Source organism: Panulirus ornatus, chromosome 72, assembly GCF_036320965.1.
Source record: "Panulirus ornatus isolate Po-2019 chromosome 72, ASM3632096v1, whole genome shotgun sequence".
In the NCBI taxonomy this organism is placed as follows: domain Eukaryota; kingdom Metazoa; phylum Arthropoda; class Malacostraca; order Decapoda; family Palinuridae; genus Panulirus; species Panulirus ornatus.
In genome coordinates, this window is record NC_092295.1 from 1,297,499 (window position 1) to 1,325,217 (window position 27,719).

General features: G+C 38.5%; 1 protein-coding gene across 7 annotated transcripts in view; it reads left to right on the forward strand.

Annotated features, from left to right (window-relative positions):
- Window positions 1-27,719, forward strand: part of LOC139748045 (basement membrane-specific heparan sulfate proteoglycan core protein-like) — a 261,917-nt gene that overhangs the window by 214,553 nt on the left and 19,645 nt on the right. For all 7 annotated transcript variants that reach the window (XM_071660608.1, XM_071660610.1, XM_071660611.1 and 4 more), the window contains 8 exons: window positions 4,842-5,108; window positions 9,593-9,768; window positions 13,462-13,583; window positions 15,648-15,742; window positions 16,929-17,114; window positions 21,387-21,604; window positions 25,239-25,392; window positions 27,033-27,226. In XM_071660608.1, coding sequence (XP_071516709.1) covers window positions 4,842-5,108; window positions 9,593-9,768; window positions 13,462-13,583; window positions 15,648-15,742; window positions 16,929-17,114; window positions 21,387-21,604; window positions 25,239-25,392; window positions 27,033-27,226 — 1,412 coding nt within the window. The remainder of the gene's footprint in view (window positions 1-4,841; window positions 5,109-9,592; window positions 9,769-13,461; window positions 13,584-15,647; window positions 15,743-16,928; window positions 17,115-21,386; window positions 21,605-25,238; window positions 25,393-27,032; window positions 27,227-27,719) is intronic.

The following is a 27,719-nucleotide window of genomic DNA, read 5'->3' on the forward strand; positions in this document are numbered from 1 at the left end:
TATTTATCTTCAGTAGCTCATGCTTACACACATCATAAAACACATTTGCAACCTTCTGCAATTCCTCTCCACTCTTAGCAGACAACACAGTATCATTTGCAAACAGGCTTGCCACTTGCCACCACACTCTTACACATGAATTTGCTCCTCTATAGAAGGCTTTCACACCATCCAACATGTGTCCTTCTACCCCCATATATCCTTAACACATCCCCAAAACCATTCCACTTGACTCTGTCATATGCTTTCTCCAGATCCATAAAAGCTGTGTACAACTACATACCTTTCGCTAAATACTTTTCCACAATCATCTCTACCACAAAAATTTGATCCTCACATCCCCTGTCTTTCCTAAAAACCTCATGCTCTTCACTTACTCTGCATTCAGTCACTTTCATCACTCTGTCAGTGAACTTGTATACACTCTTCGTATACTTAACAAATTTACTCCCTGATAATTGCTTTATACATTCTTTGCACCTTTTCTTTTGAATAAAGGGACAGTAATAGCTTTCACATAGTCCTCAAGCACCATCTTCTATTTCCATGCTAAATTACATATCAGATGCATCCACTCCATCAAACTTTCTTCTCCTTACTTCAGCATTTCAGCTGTAACCCCATCCACTTCAGGTTCCCTTCTAACCTTCAGCCTCATTATTGCCATTCCTACCTCCCTTTTTGCTATAGGCCTTTTCACTTGTATCTTCTTCCTTCCATCCTCTATACCCATGCAAATAACAACTGCTGCCTCCCCTTCTCCCGCATTCATTAGGGCCTCAGTTGTGCATGCTGTCTCATCTAACAAAAAAAAAAAAGCAGTTCTTGCATTTACTGGCAGATAGTTTGCTTCTTAAACAATTCTCCTGATGTGTAGCTTAACCAATAGACTATGCACAATGTTGACCCCTAGATCTCTTTCACATGCAGATCATGAAATTTATTTCCCACTAGATAATGATCACCCTGAAACCTTTCATGGATTGAATCTCATCATCTATTTACTAGACCAACTTTGGAGTTTGTGTAGGTCATCCTGCAGGCCTTTACAGTCATCATCACTCCTTGTTTCCCCTCATTCTTGGCACCATCCAGAAACATGTCTAGATATGATTTGAGTCCATCAGGCAGGTCATTTATATACACCAAGAACAGCAATAGGCTCAAAATATACTGAGCCCTCTGGCATGCCATTTGTAACCCAAATCTTCCTCAAGGATGAACATCATATCTGTGTGTATTTTGGTCCCATCTATTAAGGTAGTGTTCTGTCCAAGCTTATCCCTCATTCCTACCCTGTCATACAAGTCTGGAAGATTGGTTTTTACACTACCTCCTCTCCCAAAAGCCATGTTGTCGGCCAGTTAAAACGTATCTCTTGTGCAAATAATCATTCATTGACTTTCTGGTCGTCATGTCTGATTGTATGAAACACATTTTTTAATGAGACTGGGCAGTAGTTCAGCGCAGTGTCCCAATCCCCATTTTTAGATATAGGCATAACATTTGCCCTTTTCCACATCTTTGGAGCCATACCTTCCACTAATGACTTCATGAACAGCATTTCAAGTTGTGGCAAGTACTTCTGCATGTTCTTTCAATATGTATGGGGAGACATCATCTGGACTATGGGCTTTGTATGGGTTGTTTTTATAGCCTGATTTTGTCATTCTTGCCAGTTACTGTACATTCCAAGACTTTATCCCTCTTCCTCCTTAGTAATGCTGGTGCATTATTGTCTTCTGCATTGAAAACGCTTTTGAACCGATCATTCTACTCCTTCCATACTTCCTTATCATCCCTAAGAATTCTTCCCTGTGAGTCCCTTAGTCTGATTAGTTACTATCTCACTGAGAGTTTGCTCCTGATGAACTTATGTAAACATTTTAGATCGTCTTTTGCTTTTCCTACATTGATTTTTTTGAAATACATCTGCTCCTCCCTCCTTACTTTTGCATAATCATTCCTTGCTCTTGCTCTCCTGTAAGTTACTTCAGTTTCACATTTCTCTATATGTTTTATACCTCCATTAGTGGGACTTGAATCACTATCTGCTAAATGCAAAGCAGGATCGCTACCACCTTGGACAGTGGACTGTAAGAAAGGAACCAGCTATTTGATTGATTGAATATCCATTCATCTTATATATGGGCATTGTGGATCTCTTGGGCTAGTCTCCCAAACACCAGTAACCAGCTGTAGCATTTTACCAATCTTGACATGATCTCAGAAAAAGTGCGTAAGAGCACTTTCATTACAGATTTTTATACCTTAGTGGGACTTAAACCACTTTGTTCTGAGCACCAGGTAAGGCTGCTGTCATCAGGGCCACCAGACTGAAGAATGATGCCAGCTACTTGATTAACCAAATATCCATTCATCCAGATATATAGGCATTGTGTATCTCTTAGGCCAGTCTCCAAGTAACCAACTGTAGCTCTTTTACTGAGATGATTATAGACATGGAGTCTATACTTTCTTAGAACAAATGCATAACCATCTGCACTAAAACATGCTTTATACCTCCATCAGTGGTACTCAAACCACTACCTGCTGAGCATAAGGCATTGTGCTGTAAGAAGGGAACCAGCTTTTTTTAGCAGGATAGTTATTCATCCTCATCCCTGGGGATAGGGGAGAAAGAATGCTTCTCACGTATTCCCTGCCTTTCGTAGAAGGCGACTAAAAGGGAAGGGAGCGGGGGGGCTGGAAATCCTCCCATCTCTTTTTTTTTCTTTTTTTTAATTTTCCAAAAGAAGGAACAGAGAAGGGGGCCAGGTGAGGATATTCCCTCAAAGGCCCAGTCCTCTGTTCTTAACGCTACCTCGCTAATGTGGGAAATGGCGAATAGTATGAAAGAAAGAAGTTATTCATCCTATATGTAAGCAACATGGATCTCTCAAGCCAGTCACCCCCAGGCTTCACTAATCAGCTTCAGCTTTTTGAGAGACACTAAGGTTATACAATTGTAGAATGAGTGCATAACAGCACATAGTTTTTCAAAATGTATTTTACACTTCTGTCTGTGGGATCCAGGTCACTGTCCGCTGAATGCAAGTCAGGGCTGCTGCCAACTGGGCCACCAGGATTAGGGAAGGGCACCAGCTCTTCAAGTGATTGTATATCCATTTGTCTCACATACAGACATTGAGGATCTTTTGGGCCAGTCCCCTAAGCACAAGTAACCAGCTTCAGCTTTTTTACAGAAATACTGACTGATGCATAGGTTATTAAGTTAGAATAAGTGCATTACTGCTCATTCATTAGAAAACATGATTTAAACTTTGCCAGTGGGATTCAAGTTAATTTCTGCTGAATGCAAGTCAGAGATGCTGCTGACCAGGTCTCTGTGTACATGAAAGGCACCAGCTATTCAACTGAAGGGATATCCATTTGCCTTACATACTGGCATGGTGGTTCTTTTGGGCCAGTCCCCCAAGCACAAGTAACTAGTATAAGTTTTTTTTACCGAGACACACAGACACACAAGTTATATGATATAAGAACAAGTGTGAAGCAATGCATATTTTGCAGAATATATTTTATACCTCCATCAGTCAGCTCAAATCACAATGTGTGAATGCAAGGCAGGGCTGCTACATACTTTGCCACTGAGCGATAAGAAAGGAACCAGCTATTTTAGGTGAATATCCATTCATTTTATATATAGGCATCATAGATCTCTTGGGCCAGTTCCCCCAGTGTGTCAGGAATCAGGTGTAGCACTTTATCAAGACACTGACAAACACACGTAGTAGGCAGTGGTCAGAGCATATCATAAGATTGTACAATCCAAAATGAGGCAGCAGGTTTTCTTCAGGTTCATAGTTATCAAGAAAGATTGCACTTAATGAAAAGGAGCAAGGCTATAAGGAGAGGGTGGCAACCAGAAACTTGCCCATATTTGGACAGAGAAGAGCAAAGGGAAACATAATTATGTTTTAGTTTGTTAGTTGATTTAATGTCTGTATTGAATAGTTCTTTGAGGCAGGAAGGTACTAATTAGATTAAAGGTACAGAAAACAATGCTATAGAACCAGTAACAGGTCATGGATGAATGGAAAAAGCAAAGCGAAGGTAATGTAAATATACACAGCATAAAGGAGTTCACAAAATTGAACAGAAAAGGTAGGTTGAGAGATGGGTTCTCATGATTGTATAACACCCTTCCCATATATGCACATAGGTGATCACCTGCAAGGTCATGCAGTGTCACAGATATATTATTTTGTCAGACATTGCCAAAAGTGAACGTTCATCAGTTTCACATTTAGGTAATTATATGTGATAACCAGCACAGAAATTAAATTTCCAGTAAACTATTATTTAAACCCCCTTTTCATGATAGCAAAATACCGGCTTCTGGTAGACTGATCATTTCTGATAAGGATTTTTAATCCTAGCATCATACATTTTGCAAAGAGAGAATGATACTTGAGTTTTCTTGTTACATCATTGGTGATTATGCATGTAAGTTGTTACATCTGGCTGCACCTAAAAGATCTTTATCATATTGTAAAAGAATCAATAACTAATCCTATCATGAGGTAGCGATCATCTTACTTCAAGACTGTATTCTGTGCATTTTACTGTAACTCATTAAAGCCACTCCATGAATGACTTTAACACTGATAATTGTTTGGGATAGTAACAGTCACTTAATTTAGTAACTCATGCATTGAATATTTTTCTGACAATAATATTTTCTCTTTCTCTGATATGCAGTAAATTATGATTATCCTGTTTTATTCATTCATTTACTGATGTGATATTAAGAGTTATAAAGATACTTTTAACCTCTTGAAGAATTTGATTACTCATGGAAATGGTGCTGTTTTCAGGACTTCAGACTGTCGATGTCCAAATCCGTCCTAGTCGCTCAAATGTTCGCATTGGTGATGATGTGCAGTTTACATGTGAAGTTGGAGGAGAGCCAGCTGCTGCTGTATCTTGGTCAAGATTGAACACAGGTCTCCCTCTCAATGCTCAGCCTCAGGGCAATATACTCAGGTTAAATAATGTACAGGCTGATAATGGTGGAGTATATCAGTGTACAGTCACAACAGCTAGTGGTGTTTCTGAAGGAAGCTACGCACTAGTCATCCAAGGTACGGTACTAAACTTTAACTTTACTTCTAAGACATTCACAAGCCATTTTACCTCCTTACCTTTGAGCTTAGAGCTAGAATATCCAGGTTCCTCTTCTGAAACATACTATTTATTTCTCCCTTCATCTCATCCCAGTTACATCCATTCTCATGCCCCTTTTAGTTGCCTTCTGTGGTGCACAGGGAGTACTTAGTAAGTACAGTATTCTTTCTCCCCTCTTCCCATGGTAACAAAGTATTAATGATATTTGAGGTAAACTATAAAAATGGATCAAAGACTTTATTACTTACATAAAATTCAAAATGGTGGCAAATTTAAACATCTGAAGAAAAAAATGTCTTATCAGAAGTACCATAAGATATGCTATTAGTTTCAGTACTGTTAGTAATAATTTCAAACATCAACAGTTAGTTAGGAGACAGTATTTTATAGTCAGGTGTTTTATGGATGACACAAGTAACTAAAACAGTGGTGTTCTAACTATGAGGGGTGGTGTTGTAATAATTGATTTGTCTCAAACCATATAGAATGCAAGGAGTATGAAAGAAGGGTGACAGAAAGTTCAAATGAAAGTACAGTAGATGTAGGATTGCAAGCATGTGTATTAAGGTGCTTGAAATGTTTAAAGAAAGGCTGTTAAAGCTTGTCGGATTAGCAGTTGGATACAAGATTATAAGGTATAAGAATAACAGGGGAAATGCTTAGTGGATTAATGAGATTAGAAATGCTGTGGAAGAAAAGAAAAATGTCCATGGTAGATGACTCAAAAGGAATGTACTAGTGAGAGCTCAGGAGAGACGGAGGGAAGAGTATAAGATGTGTAAGCAGGGTGTTAAGAAGCTGATAAAGCAAAGAAAGAGTAGATTAAGAGTGTGGAATAAAGTAGAGTGAAAAGTTTATGGAAGCTAAGAAATTGTACTGGAAGGAGGTGAAAAGGGAAAGAGGGGGATGTAAGAATGGAAATGTAAATGTGAGACGTAAGGAAGAGGAGTTGCAGGATTAAAAGGAAGAGAAGTAAAAGGAAGATGAAAAGAGTATTTTGAAGAACTGATGAATGTTGAAGAAGAGGAGGTAGTTGATGTTACATGCGTGGGTATGGAGTATAAAAGGAAATGGGTACAAGTTTTAGGGGCTACAGCAAGAAGAGAGATAGAATGGGCAATAATGAGGTTGAAGGTAGGAAAGGCACTGGAGTGGATGGGATTACAGTTGAAATGTTGAAGTGTAGAGGATAAAGTGTTAGAGTGGATTCATTTGATATATATTTTAACTTGAAAGCAAGCTGTCTTTGAGAATTGCATGAAAGCTATTATTGTTCCTATATTCAGAGGAAAAGGTGCTAAGGATGGATGAAGCAATTATAGGGGAATGAGTATTTTCAACATAAAAGGAAAAGCATAAGCGAGAGAGTTGGTTGATATTGTAATGGAAGTGAGTGAATGCAGAATAAGTGAGGAGTTAAAGAGTTTCAGGAAAGGTTGATTGCTCAATAGGAATGTACCAGTGGAAGTTCAACAAGGGAGGAGGGAAGAACATAAAATATATAAGCAGAATGTTAAGAAACTGATAGAGGAAAGTAAAGAAAGAATAGTTGAAGATTTTAAAAGAAAGTTAAGGGAAAAGAGAAAGTGTTATAGAGTGGATGCAACTGATGTGTAATGTAGCATGGAAACAGAACATTGTGCCTGAGGATTGGGTTAAAGCTATTATTATTCCTTTATTCAAAGGAAAAGGTGCTAGGGATGTATGTAGCAATTACAGGGGAAAATGTCTGTTAAGTATACAAGGAAAAGCGTATGCAAGAATATTAAATGACAGAGTGATGGAAGTGACTGAATGCAAAATAAGTGAATAGCAAGAGGGTTTTAGGAAAGGTAGGGGATGTGGGGATCAGATTTTTGTGGTAAAGATGATCATGGAAAAGTATTTAGCTAAAGGTAAGAAGTTGTATGCAGCTTTTATGAATGTGGAGAAAGCATATGACAGAGTTGAGTGGAATGCTTTGTGAGATGTGTTAAGGATATATGGTATAGGGGGACAAATGCTGGATGGTGTAAAACCTTCTAGAGGAGCAAATGCGTGTGTAAGAATGGATGGAAAGCTGAGCTAAAGTTTTAGGATAAGTTTTAGGATACAAGTAGAAGTGAGGCATGGCTGTGTGATGTCACTGTGGCTTTTTGATATATATATGGATGGAGTAATAAGAGAGATGAAAGTAGAACTAGGGAAAAAATGTGCAGAGATGGAGTGTGGTAGTGAGATATGCTGGTTAGTGGGAAGCCTGTTTGCAGATGATACTGTGTTGTTGGAGGAGAGTGAAGAGGAGTTGCAGAAGGTTGTAAGTGTGTTTTATGATGTATGTAAGTGTAGGAGATTGAAGGTAAATGCAGATAAAAGTCAAATAATTGTGTCTGAAAGGAAATGGAGTGAAAGTATAGATTTTGTAAAACCATATAGAGTGAAAGAGGAAAGTGTACTAAATCATGCTGTAGATATGGGGGGGAATACTGGAAGAAGTGAGGGCATCTAAGTATATGGGAGCTGTCTTGGGTAAGTGTGGTGATATGGAAGGAGAGATGTGGGAGAGAGTAGTACAGGATGCAAGAGTCACTGGGTTCCTTAATAGAATAATGAAGGGTATAGGTGAAAGTATGAAAGTGAAGAGAGTATTAAGGGACAGCATAGTCCTCCCAACCCTCATCTGTGCAGTCGAAACATGAATGTGGAATGAGGCACAGAGGTCAAGAATCCAGACGGTGGAGTGAGCTATTTGAGAAGAGCACGTGGTGTGACTAGATGGAATGAAGAAAGAAATGAAAGGGTGTATGAGAGATGTGGAATGGCAAGGAATGCAAAGAAAGTGAATTGTGGAGTGGCAGAAAGGGTGAAACAGAATACTTTGAGGTGTTTTGGGTATGTGGAAAGAGTGCAAGACTGGAAGTCTACAAGGAGAGTGTATGATAGTACAATTAAAAGGGTTGATGTGAACGGAAGACCACCTATGACATGGGCAAATAGGGTGGAGGAATACTGGAGGGAGAAAAACAGAGGAAGAATGCATGGAATGGTGTATGCGAGTGAGGAATGTAAGGACAGGGAGAAGTGGAGACTCTTTTGCTATGGTCACCCCTTGATGGGTGTTCCTGGAGGGAATGGGTTTCAGAGATATAGTTGGATAGATAGTAAAGGATGTGTGGATATTGTTTTCCTATCTTAGCATATAAACACATAGACATAATAAAGTTAGGATATGTACAATTCATGTATATTTCATGCTTAAATTTTTCACATTCACTGGATTTTTTTGTGCACTTCCAGTTTTTCTTCCTTATATGAATCAACAAACAACTTCTGCTTTCCATCTGCCTTCCGTAGTGAACTATACTACAGGGTGTTATGCTCGTCTGTGACTTATTTCACCAATGTGCAAAATTATGTTATATTGCAATCTCCCATTGCTTGCAAAAAATGGCTATTTTTATTCAGTCCCACTCTTGTCATCCTCCTCCAATACATATCATTGAAATGGTCCACCATTCTCTTCAGCTCTTCTTCTTTGATGAACATGCTTTTTAATCTTTTCTTTGATTTTCTCTTTCTATTCCATACTGCTGTTACTGTGCACATCTCTCTTCTTCTTCATTGTAGATGTTATAGACTTTGATATAGCACCACTCTGTTTCCCAGTTTTGGAACCTTTCTCGTTAAAATAGATGTTTTAGGCTTCGTAGTTTCTTTCTTTGGATTTTCTCCTAGTTGCCATCATCTTGTCTTTAAGGACTTCTTTCACTGTGTAATTCCTGTAAAGTTCTAAGCACTCCCTCTCTTCAGATAGATGTTGGTAGGTAATGTTCTTCATTTCAAGGTTTTTTTCTTGTGAAGAATAGATCCAACTTTGATGATACTTCTACACCTATAACCTACATGATTTTTAATACTTTTTGGTATAAGATTTCTCTTTTGTGCAAACCAGAAACAAGAATCACCATATGCTTTCACCCCCATATGGATCTAAGGTGTTTCATACTGTTTCCTTTTATAGAAGTCTCAGAGAATAATGATTCTCTCACTGATCTGCATCACTTCCTGCACCATCCTGATTGTTCCTTCATTAATTTCTAAGAAACTAATGTTTTGGTTTGTCCTTTCTTGGAGGATGATATATGCTCTGGGTTTTTTCATAATCTAAGTCTTGGATAAGAGTGTTGCCTGTTTTGTATAGTGAAAAGATATCCTGTGTCCAAAGATATAACTCACAAAAATGACTAATATATTTCATTTTTGTATTATGCTTCTTCTTATGACTGGATGTTATGGGTGAGTTATTAATATTCCTTTTCTGTATTTAATGATAAGATCAAAATTAATTAAAAAGCTAATCATATTGTCTCTATTGGCACTACTGTCATCATGCAAATTTCTGTCACCACCTACACGTTTTATGGCTGGTGAATTGCAAGAGGAATTCATTTGTACTTTGCAGGTATCATATCAACTGAAAATATTAACTTCGGCCAAAATACACGTTCAGTGAAAACACGGTCGGTAGTATTTGGATCAGGGGTAGTGATGGATTGTCGTGTATCGCTTCCACCTCCAGTGTCATACACATGGACTAAACAAGGAGGAAAATTGCCAGCTAATGCAGTTGTTCAAGATGTAAGTTCCTAGCTCTTTATATATATATATATATATATATATATATATATATATATATATATATATATATATATATATATATATTTTTTTTTTTTTCTGTTTCCCATTTTAGAAAGTTAATACAAGGAGGGGAGGATTTCTGGCCCCCCGCTCCCGTCCCCTCTAGTCGCTTTCTATGACACGCGAGGAATACGTGGGAAGTATTCTTTCACCCCTATCCCCATAATAATAATATATTTTTTTATTTTTTTTATTATACTTTGTCGCTGTCTCCCGCGTTTGCGAGGTAGCGCAAGGAAACAGACGAAAGAAATGGCCCAACCCCCCCCCATACACATGTACATACATACGTCCACACACGCAAATATACATACCTACACAGCTTTCCATGGTTTACCTCAGACGCTTCACATGCCTTGATTCAATCCACTGACAGCACGTCAACCCTGGTATACCACATCGCTCCAATTCACTCTATTCCTTGCCCTCCTTTCACCCTCCTGCATGTTCAGGCCCCGATCACACAAAATCTTTTTCACTCCATCTTTCCACCTCCAATTTGGTCTCCCTTTTCTCCTCGTTCCCTCCACCTCCGACACATATATCCTCTTGGTCAATCTTTCCTCACTCATTCTCTCCATGTGCCCAAACCACTTCAAAACACCCTCTCTCAACCACGCTCTTTTTATTTCCACACATCTCTCTTACTCTTACGTTACTCACTCGATCAAACCACCTCACACCACACATTGTCCTCAAACATCTCATTTCCAGCACATCCATCCTCCTGCGCACAACTCTATCCATAGCCCATGCCTCGCAACCATACAACATTGTTGGAACCACTATTCCTTCAAACATACCCATTTTTGCTTTCCGAGATAATGTTCTCGACTTCCACACATTCTTCAAGGCCCCTAGAATTTTCGCCCCCTCCCCCACCCTATGATCCACTTCCGCTTCCATGGTTCCATCCGCTGCCAGATCCACTCCCAGATATCTAAAACACTTCACTTCCTCCAGTTTTTCTCCATTCAAACTCACCTCCCAATCGACTTGACCCTCAACCCTACTGTACCTAATAACCTTGCTCTTATTCACATTTACTCTTAACTTTCTTCTTCCACACACTTTACCAAACTCAGTCACCAGCTTCTGCAGTTTCTCACATGAATCAGCCACCAGCGCTGTATCATCAGCGAACAACAACTGACTCACTTCCCAAGCTCTCTCATCCCCAACAGACTTCATACTTGCCCCTTGTAGTATATATATATATATATATATATATATTACAGAGGTATAAGTTTGTTGAGTATTCCTGGTAAATTATATGGGAGGATATTGATTGAGAGGGTGAAGGCATGTACAGAGCATCAGATTGGGGAAGAGCAGTGTGGTTTCAGAAGTGGTAGAGGATGTGTGGATCAGGTGTTTGCTTTGAAGAATGTATGTGAGAAATACTTAGAAAAGCAAATGGATTTGTATGTAGCATTTATGGATCTGGAGAAGGCATATGATAGAGTTGATAGAGATGCTCTGTGGAAGGTATTAAGAATATATGGTGTGGGAGGCAAGTTGTTAGAAGCAGTGAAAAGTTTTTATTGAGGATGTAAGGCATGTGTACGTGTAGGAAGAGAGGAAAGTGATTGGTTCTCGGTGAATGTAGGTTTGCGGCAGGGGTGTGTGATGTCTCCATGGTTGTTTAATTTGTTTATGGATGGGGTTGTTAGGGAGGTGAATGCAAGAGTTTTGGAAAGAGGGGCAAGTATGAAGTCTGTTGGGGATGAGAGAGCTTGGGAAGTGAGTCAGTTGTTGTTCGCTGATGATACAGCGCTGGTGGCTGATTCATGTGAGAAACTGCAGAAGCTGGTGACTGAGTTTGGTAAAGTGTGTGAAAGAAGATAGTTAAGAGTAAATGTGAATAAGAGCAAGGTTATTAGGTACAGTAGGGTTGAGGGTCAAGTCAATTGGGAGGTGAGTTTGAATGGAGAAAAACTGGAGGAAGTGAAGTGTTTTAGATATCTGGGAGTGGATCTGGCAGCGGATGGAACCATGGAAGCGGAAGTGGATCATAGGGTGGGGGAGGGGGCGAAAATTCTGGGAGCCTTGAAGAATGTGTGGAAGTCGAGAACATTATCTCGGAAAGCAAAAATGGGTATGTTTGAAGGAATAGTGGTTCCAACAATGTTGTATGGTTGCGAGACGTGGGCTATGGATAGAGTTGTGCGCAGGAGGATGGATGTGCTGGAAATGAGATGTTTGAGGACAATATGTGGTGTGAGGTGGTTTGATCGAGTAAGTAACGTAAAAGTAACAGAGATGTGTGGAAATAAAAAGAGCGCGGTTGAGAGAGCAGAAGAGGGTGTTTTGAAGTGGTTCGGGCACATGGAGAGAATGAGTGAGGAAAGATTGACCAAGAGAGTATATGTGTCGGAGGTGGAGGGAACGAGGAGAAGAGGGAGACCAAATTGGAGGTGGAAAGATGGAGTGAAAAAGATTTTGAGTGATCGGGGCCTGAACATGCAGGAGGGTGAAAGGTGTGCAAGGAATAGAGTGAATTGGAACGATGTGTTATACTGGGGTCGATGTGCTGTCAATGGATTGAACCAGGGCATGTGAAGCGTCTGGGGTAAACCATGGAAAGTTCTGTGGGGCTTGAATGTGGAAAGGGAGCTGTGGTTTCAGTGCATTATACAAATGTATAATGTATAATGTGGGCGAATGTGGCCTTTGTTGTCTTTTCCTAGCACTACCTCACACGTGTGTTGGGGGAGGGGGTCGTCATTTCATGTGTGGCAGGATGGCAAGGGGAATGAATAAAGGCAGCAAGTATGAATTATGTACATGTGTATATATGTATATGTCTGTGTGTGTATACATATGTATACGTTGAGATGTATAGGTATGTATATTTGCGTGTGTGGACATGTACGTATATACATATGTATGTGGGTGGGTTGGGCCATTCTTTCGTCTGTTTCCTTGAGCTACTTTGCTAACACGGGAGACAGCGACAAAGCAAAATCAATAAATAAATAAAATATATATACCATTTGGAAACATTCATCCTGATTAACTTATAAACCCTCATATTGATCTTCAGAATAGGCAGATATAGGACTTTCATTCCCTTGATATAATTCATCTAATTAAGTTCATTTTTTTTCCCTACCATTTTATTTTGATGTTTCTGTCTTTGAGATGCCCTTTCAAATGATTATAAAAAGTTAACATAGCATATTTGAATCTCAGTAAAATTCACTGCAAAACTTTTTATACATTCTTGAAATACTTGAAAGATGTTCATATGCTAGCCAGCAGACAATTTTATTCCCTCACTTTCCATTCAAAGTGTTTCTTAGATGAGAAATCATATGTGATATCTATCTGTAGATTGTATTCTTCCCTGTAAAGAGTTTGTCTGTTTCCTTCTTATTTCTTCTCCTTTCCTTGCATTGAATTTTATTTCTTTAGTTGTTGATACAAAAACATAATTCATTTGGCAAAGTAGTGCCTACCTCTATGCTATTGATATAAGTGATAAAGTTGGTATCATCAACAGACTTACTTGAATAAGCTACCAGCCCCAAAGGCGAAGCATTAGGAAAGAAAGTGCTGATCCGTACACATTGCTAGCAGTTTCCTTTTGGTATTTTTCTGTGTGTCTAACATTTTTCCATTATTTTATAGGCCATCTTAGACATCCCTGAGGTGCACATACAGGATGCAGGTCTGTATGTCTGCACAGGAAGCAATCAGGAAAGAAGTATAGATCTTCCAACACTTCTTGTTGTCTCAGGAGTTGTTCCCAGGTAAACTGTGATTATGTATTATATTAGCTCCACTGCTGTTTAAGCACTTAATTCCAATTTACAAATCTGGTCTTCTCTCAAAGTATTTGTGCCCTTAGCAGCAGTTAATGGGCAAATTTGCCCCATATCCTTGCTCAGGTTTCATTTTAGACAGCAAGTTGCTTAACAAAAATTCAGGAAAGAAAAATCTAGAGCATCTGAAGAAGACTCCCTTTGTAAGGTCAGACTTAACTAGAGTTCAACAGTTATGGAAAATCTTTTGCTGAAACCACCTCCTTGAGGGAGTTCCCAAGGGGAATGGGCATCAGACATATAGATGGATTGATAGACGTAATTCACTGCTTAATGTGGGTTCTCCAGTAGAGTATACATTACACATTATTTCTATGATATCCTTTTGTTTTAGGAGGAATCATTAATGAATTAACTGTTACAGTGGTAATAAGTACACATTTCTCTTAGATTAAGGGTTCATTGTAAAAGAAATTCACTGCTAAACAACTTATTTTCTGGCACCAGAAATTCTGTACGTAAGAGGTATGCTTACGCTGGAATGGTTGGGCATTAATATTATGTCCATGCTTGCTGCATACGACTCTGTTTCTTTTCAGACACAATTACTCTACTTTTCTTGCATCTACCTTAAATCACCTATATTTACACACAACTTAAAACACACATACAACCTTCTGCAACTCCTCTTCACTTACAGCAAACACCATACCTCACCACCACACTATATATTGCCATCCTTCTTCCCTAATTTTGCTTTCCTCTCTCTTATCACTAACAGACATAACTGTTCATTTTGAAAGCCACTGTGAAATCGCACAGTCGTACATCACAGCCACATGTATACCAAAACTTTTGTTCAGCCATCCATCCACTCTTACACATGCATTTGATCCTCAATAGAAGACCTTCAAACCATCCAGCAGTTGTCCCATTACCCAGCATATCTTTGATACTTCCCATAAACCATTCAACCATCCATGGTTGCATAACAAAATCCATGACATCTTGTAACTTGCCAACATACGAATCCTAAAACTTTCAGACCATTCAACTCCCTTTCCTCCTACAGCTCTGTTCTACTTTTATCGTCAGTATCCACTCTGCTAGAATTTAATTCATAAAGAATCAAACTAAATATCCCATGTATAGCAACAAAATGGAGTGGGAGTAATGGGATGGAAAGCATCCTTTCATTGTATATAAGTTTCTAGTTTGGAACAAAAGGAGTTGGTAGTAGTTAGTGGACAGCCAATGACCAGGGAGGTATATTATCAGCACCAACTGGCTGGGTATCTGGAGGGTTATTAATGGATGCATAGTGAGCCAGCACTTCAGTGGTTGTCAAGTTGCACTCCTCTGGCCTAAATAGCTGTCTTTTCATTCTTCCTCACCTACATGTGGACTGTTAGCATTCTGTCCACAAACACTTAACTCACACAGCTTGGTCTTTGTAAATGTGGATTTTCATGTGATGAGCAATATGCATTAACCCTGCCTTTTGGCAGAATGATAAGAGCAATAGATAGAAGTAATAGGTAGGAACATTTAAGCAGGAGTATTAGGAAGAAACAATAGGTAGAAGCAGTAGCTTGGAACATTAGGCAGAAACAGTAAGTAGACACGTTAGGTTGAAGTAGACAGAAGGAACATAAGGTAGGAGCCTCTGCAAACACTGTGTTAGAGTCGCTCTCTGCCAATGGCCTGTGAAGGGTGAGGCACTAAAGGCTTAGAAGTGGTACGGGAGTTCTCTAGGCATTGAGACTATTACTGTGGCCATCTCTTTGAATGAGTTCCAGGAGAGAATAGGTGTCAGAGATATAGATAGATAGACAAGAAAAAAAAGGAGTCAAGCAAGAGGTGCTCATCCTCTTTGAAGGCTTAGTTTGTTCCCTTTTTTTTTTCTGGCATTACCTCACATGCAGGAAATGGTGAAGTATGAAAAGATGTATAGTTAGGTAAATTACAATGTATGGAAACTTTTCTTGCTCTAGTATGTAATATACTCTGAATGATGCAGATGCTTAATGTCTATTCTTTTTGTCACTGCAGGTTTAGAGAATCATCATATTTGTCTTTGGCAACTTTACCCAGGGCCTTTGTTACTTTTGTTGTGGAGATCTCATTCAAGCCTGAATCGCCAGAAGGTTAGTTTTTACATTTACAATTTGCATTCTGTTCTCATTCATCATTTTCCTCTTCAAAAATTAAGCAACTTTTCATTTGTAACTTTATGATATCCTTTGGACATGAAATGTTTCTGTGAAGCAATAATCCATTTTTGATATATGATATATATGTAGCAGTGCTGTTTACTGTGGGGTGAGGTAGCAACAGGAGTGGATGAATGCAAGCAAGTATGAATATGTACATGTGTATATACATATATGTCTGTGTATGTGTATGTATATGTTGATATGTATATGTGTGTGTGCATGGGCATTTATGTATATGAGTGGATGGGCCATTCTTCATCTGATGCTGCCTTGCTGACATGGGAAACAACAATTAAGAAGAATGTGTGGAAGGAGAGAATGTTATTTCGGAGAGCAAAAATGGGTATGTTTGAAGGAATAGTGGTTCCAACAATGTTATGTGGTTGTGAGGCATGGAACATGGGCTATAGATAGGGTTGTATAGAGCAGGGTGAATGTGTTGGAAATGAAATGTTTGAGGACAATATGTGGTATGAGGTGGTTTGATTAAGTAATGAAAGGGTAAGAGAGATCTGTGGTAACAAAAAGAGTGTGGTTGAGAGTGCAGAAGAGAGTTTGTTGAAATGGTTTGGACATATGGAGAGAATGAGTGAGGAAAGATTGACAAAGAGGATATAAGTGTCAGAGGTGGAGGGAACAAGGAGAAGCAGGAGACCTAATTGGAGGTGGAGGGATGAAGTGAAAAAAGATTTTGAGCAATCGGGGCCTGAACAATCAGCAGGGTGAAAGGTGTGCAGGGAATAGAGTGAATTGGAATGATGTAATATACCGGGATCAATGTGCTGTTAATAGATTGAACCAGGCATGTGTGTGTGTGTTGCTTGACTCAACTTATTTCTGGTTACACTGCACGTAAAAAGTCTCCTTTGGTGTGGGTGTATCATTGTCAGAAGACAAAAATGTAAAAATTGTTAAGGAATTTCTCACTCTAGGGAGTCCTTTGTTTCCCTGCTATTAATTGTAGTACATCCTTGAAGCTGCAAGAGCCCCATGAAATGGGGTGTGGGGTTTTATGATTAATTAAAAGAGAGACTTGATATGAGAGGGGACTATTAGTAATTTACTGAAACACTTGCAAGAACCTTGTATGAAATGATATTCATATTACTATTTCTAGGTCTGATCTTGTACAACAGTCAACATGATAAACATGACGATGGAGATTTTGTGTCATTTGGTTTGAGTGGAGGCTATGCCGAGTTTCGCTTTGATGTCGGGTCTGGACCAGCCATAGTTCGTTCCAGGGAGCCCCTTGAAATGAACCAGTGGTATACTGTAAAGCTTTCCAGAAACCGCAAGGAAGGTAAGAATCTTAGTTTCAAAAACACCTGTACAATGAATCTCGGAAATGCTAAGTTTAAGTGAGGATGAACAAGATGTGATAGTATCTGGTTGAAGCTAACCAAAACATAGGTTAGGAATAGTTCATAGTTCTTCATGTTAGTCATACAGTAGACCATTAGTGTTGCTATGCTGTAAATATGGTTAAAGAAAGGAACCAAAAAGTAGGATAAAGCTTATTAAGGATAATATCAAAGCTAAGGCTTCTGAAAGTCATAAATTATTCATGAGGTAAAGAACTTGAAATGAATTATTGTTTAGATATGCTTTCATTTAGGATGATTTAGAATGCATTTAGAAGCTGTATGTTGTAGACTATGCATATGAATTGAATAAGAAAGTATAGATAGTGGAGATATACATGGAGTGTTCAGTGGAGGAATGTCAAATTGGAAGTAATGTAAACAAATGCAGGTAGTCTGGTAGTAAATACAAGAATTGGAGTTTAGAGGTGAAATTAGGGAGAACAAACCTGATATTGTTATAGCAAAGGAAGTAAGATGTAATGAAGAGGTAAGATTAGATACAGTACAATCTGTTTGGAGGCAAGTGTGGTAGCAAGGAGGGAAAGAGAAGATGTGGAGATGAGAGAATGGCCTGCTTAATAAGGGATAACCCTAAGTCCCTGGAAATTTTTGTAGATGGCAAATTCAAACAGTACATAATGGGAAGAGTAACTTTTGGGAAAGAATTTCATAGTTGTATCAGTTATTAAGAATCCTTCAGAAACAGAACAGATGCACCAAGATGATAATAAAAGGATCAATCAGGATGTTCCATGAAACAAAGAAAGAGAAGAGAAATTTAGATTTTCATGGAAATATGGTGTCATGGAGACATAAGTCCTTAGGGTAAATACAGGAAAACTTCCCATATCACCATATCAGACTAGGATCAGATGGCATGATTCACCATCATTACTAAATATAACCTTTATTCACAGTAGAATAGAAACAGAATATCATAAACACATCATTTAAAAAAAGTATTGTTTTATTGTTTGAGTTTGATTATGTTTTTAATGAATTGTTAATGAGGCCATAAAAAGAACAGAGAGGAAACCAAACTCATTGAGGAGATGTAATTGTAGGTCATGGTTATGAAAGTTTATGTAAAATCCATGTAGAAGGAGTAGCTATAATTACAGAGGGAAGTTTAAGATCAAGAGGTGCCATTAAGTAAAAGATATAAAAAGGAAGAGAGTTTTGGGATGTTTTTTGTAGGAGGTATGGCAGCACTGTAGCCTGCTAACATATGAAAGGTATATGAAAGCAGGAGATAAAACAGAGCTCTCCCATGAATTCAGCTAAACTACCAATTGCAAAAAACTTTATCAGTTTGTGGAATTCATAGGGAAGAGTTATTGAGGATGATGTAAAGATATATCAGGAGCAGAATGAGAAGTTGAGAAGTATTTTTTTACAGTGGAAGATACTATAGCCCTAACTAGTGAGATGGAACACAGTGAATTCAGAGGCAGTGATACATCATCATAACTAGTTCTTATTTTTGCCCATGAAAGCTCATTCTCCATGTCACTAAGGGAGAAAGGAAAGATAACAAGTTGTACCCAGGAGAGGAATATGACAGCCACAACAGTGATACACCACTCTCCACCATTCTCCATGTCACTGAGGGAGAAAGGAAAGATAACAAGTTGCACCCAGGAGAGGAATATGACAGCCACAACAGTGATACACCACTCTTCACCATCACTAACCACACCTGATTCCCAATTGGTAGTGCCCCTTTTTTGTTAGTTGCTTACCATGTGTTGCCAAGGAAAGAAGTATATCCATTCTCCCTTCAAATAGGACTTCTGTATGAAGAAGCTCAGTTGCACCTCTACCAATATTCACCTTTATATCTGGCATGGATGCAAATTCAATCCACAGTTTCATATCATCTATTACGGATGATACTAAAATAAGTATGGAATTCTCATCAGAAGAAGACCCCCAGATACCACAGACATATGTCAAATCTTCAAGTGAGTCACTGATGATAGCGTGCACTTTGACGGGGATGTTTCAGATACTGTGTTGTATGGGAAGCAAAGAAATAGAAAGCATTATGTAATATTGAACTGAAGCAAACACTCATCTCGCACAACAGTGTTGGAACAATATATAGTTAATATTTGTAATGAACTTGCCCTCAGTGAATGTAATCCTTTTTAGAAATAATAATTCATTGGATTTTACAAACCTTCAAGATGAGGGAGGTGAAACCGGTGGTGGTGCTCTTCAAGACACTTACATGTCATGACTAAGATACTGCTATGTGGTGATACTACCTCCCGAGACAGGCACTTTAAAATCTAAACTACTAAGAAAAGTGAAGAATATTAGGGCCTTAGTCTCTAGAGTACAGATGAGAGAAATGTCTCATGTCTTGAATTAGTTCTGAAAGCCCAGGTTTTCAGTCTGCACTTGAAAATAGTTTCTTGTTAGTATGGCAAGCATGGAAGATTCTGTAACATATTACCAGTGAAACTGAAAGGTGCAGAAAGTATAGTATGGGAAACCAGTATAAACATCTTTCTTTCAAATACATATAATGTGTATAAAGTGTGCCAGACTTGCTAGGATGTGAGTAAACGTTATATTTATGTTTATTATACTTAGTTGCTGTCTCCCGTGTTAGTGAGGTAGCACAAAGAAACAGACGAAAGAATGGCCCAACCCACCCAAATACACATGTATATACACATAGACACCCACATACATGCACACATATATACGTACCTATACATTTCAGTGTATACATACATATACATACACAGACATATACATATATACACATGTACATATATCTACTGGCTGCCTTTATCCATTCCCGTCGCCACCCCACCACAAATGAAACTCCCACACACACACACACACACACACACACACACACACACACACACACACACATATATACATACCAATACATTTCAGTGTATCCATACATATACATACACAGACATATACATATATACACATGTACATATTTCTACTGGCTGCCTTTATCCATTCCCGTCGCCACCCCACCACAAATGGACCCCCCCCCCCATATGTGGCAAGAGGTAGCGCTAGGAAAAGACAACAAAGGCCACATTCATTCACACTCAGTATTTAGCTGTCATGTGTAATGCACCGAAACTACAGCTCCCTTTCCACATCCATTCCCCATCCAGGCCCCACAAAATGTTTCATGACTTACCCCAGATGCTTCACATGCCCTGGTTCAATCCATTGACAGCACATCGACCCTGGTATACCACATCATTCCAGTTCACTCTATTCCTTGCATGCCTTTCATCCTCCTGTGTGTTCAGGCCCCGATTGCTCAAAATCTTTTTCACTCCATCCTTCCACCTCCAATTTGGTCTCCCACTTCTCCTCATTCCCTCTACCTCTGACACATATATCCTCTTGGTCAGTCTTTCCTCATTCATTCTCTCCATGTGACCAAACCATTTCAATAGACCCTATTCTGCTCTCTCAACCACACTCCTTTTATTACCACACATCTCTCACCCTTTCATTACTTACTCGATCAGACTACCTCACCACATATTGTCCTCAAACATTTCATTTCCAACACATCCACCCTCCTTTGCACAACCTTATCTATAGCCCATGCCTCGCAACCATGTAACAATGTTGAAACCCCTATTCTTTCAAACATACCCATTTTTGCTCTCCGAGATAATCGACTAAGCCCTAGTGTTCTTAAAATGTCATTCACATTGTTATCCATAATATTAGGTGTAGGCTATTTTTTTTAAGCACCAAATTATTTAGGCTATTTTAAATATAGATCTTTCACTCTTCACCTTATTTGAATTGTCTGACCTCTAAGAGGAACCCATATATCTATTATCTTATTTTCAATAAGTGTGATTTTATGATACAAGCAGGAGGCAGCTGTTCATGTGTGTAAACTAATGATAATGTTTCACACAGCTTACTGTATACCTTAGTTAGATTCAAGTGTCAAAGACAACATTCTGCATGTGTGACTTTAGTTATTAATAGCTGATTTTTAATGGATATTTATATTTACACTTTATTTGTGCGAGTGTGTACATGAGATTATCTTGCATAAATTCACAGACTCTAGTCCCATGTGTTGTGAGATGATCAGCTTTTCACTACAAGCATAATTTGTAGTTTGTGTTTCTTCATATGCTAGATACTGATTTTTTTATTTATTTATATACACTGTTTAACATTTTCCTTCACAGGAACAATGATTATTGATGATGGTCCCGCTGTTCGTGGTCGCAGTGAAGGACGCTTCATTGGCCTTGATCTTGTTAAACCCTTGTACTTGGGTGGAGTGCCAGACTTCAGTAAAGTTCATGAGCGAGCAGGCTTTTCTTCAGGTTTCGAGGGCTGCATCAGTCGCTTAGTGATTAGCAACACCTTAACTGTAGACTTAATGAGAGATGCAAAAAATAAGGTAAAGAGCTCACTAATTTTGCTCCTAATTACATGGAATTTTTCTTCATTTCTGTTAGTAGTATTTGCTTAGCACATTAATGGGTAGATGAAAATAATGTAAGAATACATATGAGTGGGACAGTGAAGCAGGTTTTTCTTCTATTCATGTACCTACAAGTAAGTATCTGTTATGAAATCTTGCCATGACTGCAAGGCTAACGTGTAACACTCACTACATGACTTGTGTGTTAGAAAATGCTGTTTCTTTGACTGCCTCTTCTCTTTTCATCTCATCTTTCTTGTATACTTACCTGAATATTAACATCAAGTTGTAGATAGGTCATCCCCAGTTGCCTAAAGAAGCAGTACTACTATTCAAAGGAATATTTTCTCTATTGGTGTCTTTATGTGGATCTTTTCTTTGCATTGTTTTCTGACATTTTTATTGGTTCATTGGTATCAGCAGGATGTTTTACTTGGAATGTTTTCCTTTATAGCATTAGCTCAGAGTCTAGGTATTTTTTTTCTTTTTATATATATTGCAGTGATGTAGATCTAGAAGGCTATAAGACCTTCAGAACATATAGAAGGAATACTAAAACATTTGGTATATCATTGTATCTGAGGGGCAGCCTTAATCAGTTAATGAAACTAAGCCAAAAAAATGCAGATTGGTAGAATTAAGCATACCAACCATAGAGACTACTAATTTAATGACTTGCTGGCCACTTGGGACTATGATGAAAGAGTTAAGGAAGTTCTAACAAAAACAGAGTTGTCGAGTAATAGACATACCTGAACCAACGAGAATCTGATCAGTGACTTCAATTTTTTGGAATAGGAGAAGAGAGAAATAGATTACAGATGTAGATACAGACTTAAGTCAACAAACAGTACATTTGTTAAGGAAGTTAATGTAGTGAGGCATTCAGCGCAATAGTGATGAGTGTGCCTCAGGACCAGAAATCCATTTTCTGTGATACCAGAATCATCAAGCCATAGTCATTTGGCTGGCTCATCACTGTTGTGCTTGAGTTTAAGTGGTTTCAGAGTGAGTGATAGGCCATGTGCTCAGGTTTAAAAGTGCAGAAATTAAGACTACAATGACACCAAACCCACCAGAGGCAGGAACCAATGAGCATCATGGTAGTAAACTCATGACTCTCTTCAGCCAAAAACCATCAAGCCAAGCCTCCTAGTATATTCTTACATACAGTGCTTGTGTTTGCTCATTTTGCAGTAGTAGCAAGCAAAATGCAGCGTAATATAACAGGATACTCTTGAAATTCGAAGAGAAATGCAGAGCAATGAAAGTGTGGAGACAAAGAAAACTTTCATGTTATTTTCATAATGCACGCTATTTGGAATACATTGCCATTTCTTGTTTATCATTCTTATAATTTGCAGCAAAACACCTTCAAAGCACCCGAGAACAGACTGTTGCTTTTCCAGATTTTTGGTGCTCGTTTTCTCAAAACTTGAATTTATTTTGCTTATCAGTGTTACATTTAATGCCCCATATTATGCAAGACAAATTGTAACCTGATACAGGTTACCAAAAATAGACATGAAACAACAACACTATTGACCTCTCTCCAACTGACCCAGCAGTCATCACAGCAGCCTAATGGAATTTAATAAGGAGTTTGAGAAAATAATTCATTACGGTTATGATACCTACTTTCCTTGAACAACAAGATATGGAATTGTCTTCCTTTTTTTTGTCTTTCCCTCTTTATATAATCTTTTATCCTTTAAGAGTCAGGTTTTCATACACTCGCAGAGCCTTGATTAACTTCTTTCTTTCTGATGAACATTTTCCTTTCACCTGAGATGACCTTGATTTAGGCATTTATGTCTGTTATATTAATAAGAAAAAATCTCCCTGCAAAGGCCCAACAGGGAAAGACAGACATAAGATGAGGAAGTTTCTTAGCAAGGAAGATACAGAATTATCAGATTCACAACAATATCCAAGAATATACCAAACAGATATCCAGCAGAAATTTATGAAAATTCCAGCAAAAAGTTGGAAAGATTTTTCAGTGCAATACCAGGAAGAATGAGATGTGAATGGAACAACAACAGAAACATGTAACTGAAAATCATTCTTGATTAACAGGCATTAGAAAGAAAGATTTTTATTTATTAACATAGACATATGGTGAATACTATATGCTAGACCTGCTTTTTTTGCAAAACTTCACATGTAAGCGTAGTTACACACTCCACTTGCACATTTAAGTACTGCAGCCTTTAAGTCCATTCTCTCCTCTTTCCCTTCACTTCCCTAGCTTTTTTTCCATCTTTTTAGTCTCTCTTCACTCATCCTGTGTTGATGTCTCAGGACACAAGACTTTTCCAGCTTAAATCACTTTCACTACATCCTTCATACATATGTCATTTCTTTTCTTCCCTACATTTCACACTTGCCTCCACCAATAATGACTGGACTCTACATCTGTTATTCCTCATAGCACATTCATATCCAGCAACTTCTTTGCATTTGTTGATCAGCACATAATCTAGTAATGTGCTTTGATCTCCCAAGCCAACTTACTCATATGCTTATGTACACATCTTTTGCTTAGATACTGTATTCCTAATTAGTGTTTCATCAGCTTACAACTGAAGTTTTTCTTCTCCATCCTCATTTACACCAGGGACCCTGTCCCTTAATTGCATAGAATCCTTAGTTGCAAAACTACCAACCCTTGCATTTAGATCCCCAAACAACAGGATTCAATCCCTTACATCAAAAAGCTGCTGAAACGCTCAACTCCTACCAAAAACATCAATTTTATTTTCACATCTTTCACTTTCACATCTCTCATGAACCTATTTTCACTGTAACCCACAATAGTCTTGAATTTGCATCCTTATACTCTGTCATAAGATTCCATAAATCATTCTTCATTAGAAGTGCCACCCATTCTTTCAGATTTGTCCTCTCATTGATCCCAGACTTAATGCCTTTTACATTCCCAAATCATTCATCCCCCTTCCCCCTCAACTTTTTTCTGTCAGCCATAATGTCCATGGTTCCCACACCAAATGTACCATCTTCCTCTCCCTTCTTTTCATGCAGGTTGCAACCGTGCACATTCAAACACCCCAGCCTGAGTCTTTGAGGACAAGTTCTTGCTTTGCTCCTTTTGTTCCTGCCTTTGGAAAGTTAATTGCATGGGCCTTCATCTCCTCACTGCCATTCTTGTTTATCACTTTGTATGACACGCAGGAGATATGTTGGTTGTCTTACTTCCCTGTACTCAGAGATAAAGGAAACCTATGAATTTGCTAAAGAGTGGTGTGAACTACATATTGCGATTTATCAGGTGAAAGATAGTTAGTGTGTATTTGTGAATCGAGTTATAGCAACCCATATGAAGAGGTGGCAGAAAGACAACTTGAGCCAGGGAGAGGAATATGACAGCCATTGTGGTGCTGTCTTACTACTCCTCTCAGCACCCAGGCTGTATTACCTCCCTAGTTCTTACCTGCTTTGCTTCTACTACCTTTGAACATGAGATTGATATACAGTACCATCTTAATGAATGCAAAAAGTGGGAATACTAAAATGACTTGTTGCATGATGACTAGTTTGTATAAGAGAATTCATAGAAAAATTATTAATATAGATTTTATTTTAACAGGTGGGAATAACGCCATGTGAAACATGCAGTGGAAATCCTTGTCACAACAGTGGAGTCTGTCAAGAAGCTTATGCAAAAGTGGGATATAAATGTATATGTCCAGCTGGTTTCTCTGGTGACCACTGTGAAAGCACTGGTGAATCTTGCTATCCAGGTAAGGAAAATTTCTGTGTTATGTGAATATTTTCCTGATATGTTTTGTGAGTATAGAAAACTTACTTAAGTTACAGTTACAGCATGTGTGTATATTAACGTAGTGAACACTCAAAAGACCCTACTGCAGGTATTTTAAGCATTGGTATTCCATCAAATTCATCATCACTTTACTGTTGGGTCTAACAATACACAGAGGATACAAGAGCTCAAAATCCAGGTCCAGCTCTCAGGTAGGCTAAAGATTACATGGTAAAATACTTCATATGACCAATTACAGTAGGCTCACCACCATCAACAACTAATGTATAGCATAAACAAAGCTCACCAGTGCATCAAATTAGTCCATTCAAGCCATTGTTGCCAATCGAGCAACAGCAGTCTCTTGTAAAGGCTTGTTTGCAAGCATTCAAAGGAATTTCTCATTCATGAACCAAGGAACTAGCAAAGGCCTTCCCCTATCATTTCCTTAGAATTGGATGGCTGAATGATATATTGTTTAATAAAGGATACTGGTGATTGTGAGCCAGTCTTTAAGTGGGCTACTTAGTTTTAACTAAGATTAAGTTTGCCCAGTAGTAGGGCCTGAGTGTCTCAGGTGAGCAAGTATCATTGCTTATTTTGCCCTCAACAAAAATTTATAACATTATTATTTTATCATTATTTAATTGTATATATATACATCTTTTTTTGCTATAACCAGTTTGATACCTTGATTGACTTGTCATAGCAGCAAAACTATAAATGCAACTGACTGGTGCAGCTGATAATTTTCAGCCATGCCTGGTAAGTGCTGGCAAGATTGCCTCCACATTTGCTTAAAGGCCTTCCTCTGCCTCATCTTGGTCAATTTTCCTTCCTGAAAGAGCCAATGTCCATAAAATCGCTCTGTACATGGTGTAAAGACAGAGTATCATCATTAAATATTTGATCATCATCTACCTATTTCATTAAGTTTAACCAAAAGCTACTCAGTTTCTTTCCAAGAAAATTCATGAAAATTCACTCTCATTGGCATGGCTGGAAGATAACTGAATGTAGAGAGAAGTGATCATGCATTGCTCATCTCAGCCACCACCCAGGCTCAGTGCATAGCTTAGAAATAGAGGCACAAAATCAGATTCCCAACTTCCCTCTAGAGGCATCACTCAGCTTACATAGATATCCATCAGTTAGAGTTTAGGAATGACTCATTTTTTTCGTTTGTTTTCCCCTTAGTATCCCTAATTTTTCACATATATCCATTGGAGTCACTACAAGTTCATTTCTCAATTGCTTTCACAGCAACATTTAATCCTTTTTCTTAAGCATAATTCACCATTTTACCCAGGTTCCCTTTGAGGTTCAGGTTTACCTTTCGACAGTATCTCATCTTTTATTTTCCTTGCTTTCCTAGTAATGAGTGTAGTCAATGACCATCCAGAACACAGTACAGTGTTAATCTGCATGATACAGTTATATGATCCCAAAAGCCTCACCAAACCCAAAACAGATCTTTTACCATGCCAGTTACCCTAGACCAAAGTTGGAGAGTTTAAACAACAAGTAGGGCACTTTACATAAGAATGCAGTAGCACTGTTAAGGAATACCAAATGATAACTATAGCTCCATGTCTTTAATGTTCTTTTAATTTCATGTAGGTGTGTGTGGCACTGGTCGTTGTGTCAACAAGCCACAAGGATTTGAATGCTATTGTCCATTTGGCAAGATTGGAGAACGTTGTGAACAGGATATCACCATCTATGAGCCAGCATTTGGTGATGGAGCATACATGGCATATGAAACGCCTAGAGCATTGAAAAGGTTTGCTGTCGATTTGAACTTTAAGCCTCAGGTAAGTAGTAGTGAATAATCAGCTGTTTCAAAATTTTATGTTCGCTCACTTTCTTGCAGAATATTTTTAATTTTAAGAAAAAATTTTCAGAATGGATAATTTACTTAATATGTCAAGCAGTTGTACAATTTGCTCTGTAGTTCAAACTAGTGCCACTGTTCCTACAATCCCCCCCCCCCTCTCTCTCTCTCTCTCTCTCTCTCTCTCTCTCTCTCTCTCTCTCTCTCTCTCTCTCTCTCTCTCTCTCTCAGGCTCAGTGGTGCACAAATCTCAGTTCTTCTTACTCCTGTTTCCCCATTTTTCTAAGTGGCTCTACACTCCTTTCTCACGTATATTTGTGATGCTATGCATGCTCAAGAAGACTCAGGTCAGTCAAGTGATCCTTGGTTTATCTGTCTATCCATATCTCCTATTCCTCATTGTTTATGAACACCCTTCTAGAGGGTTGTCTGCAGGAGGAAATTCTTGTGCCTACCCTATGGAAACACATCCT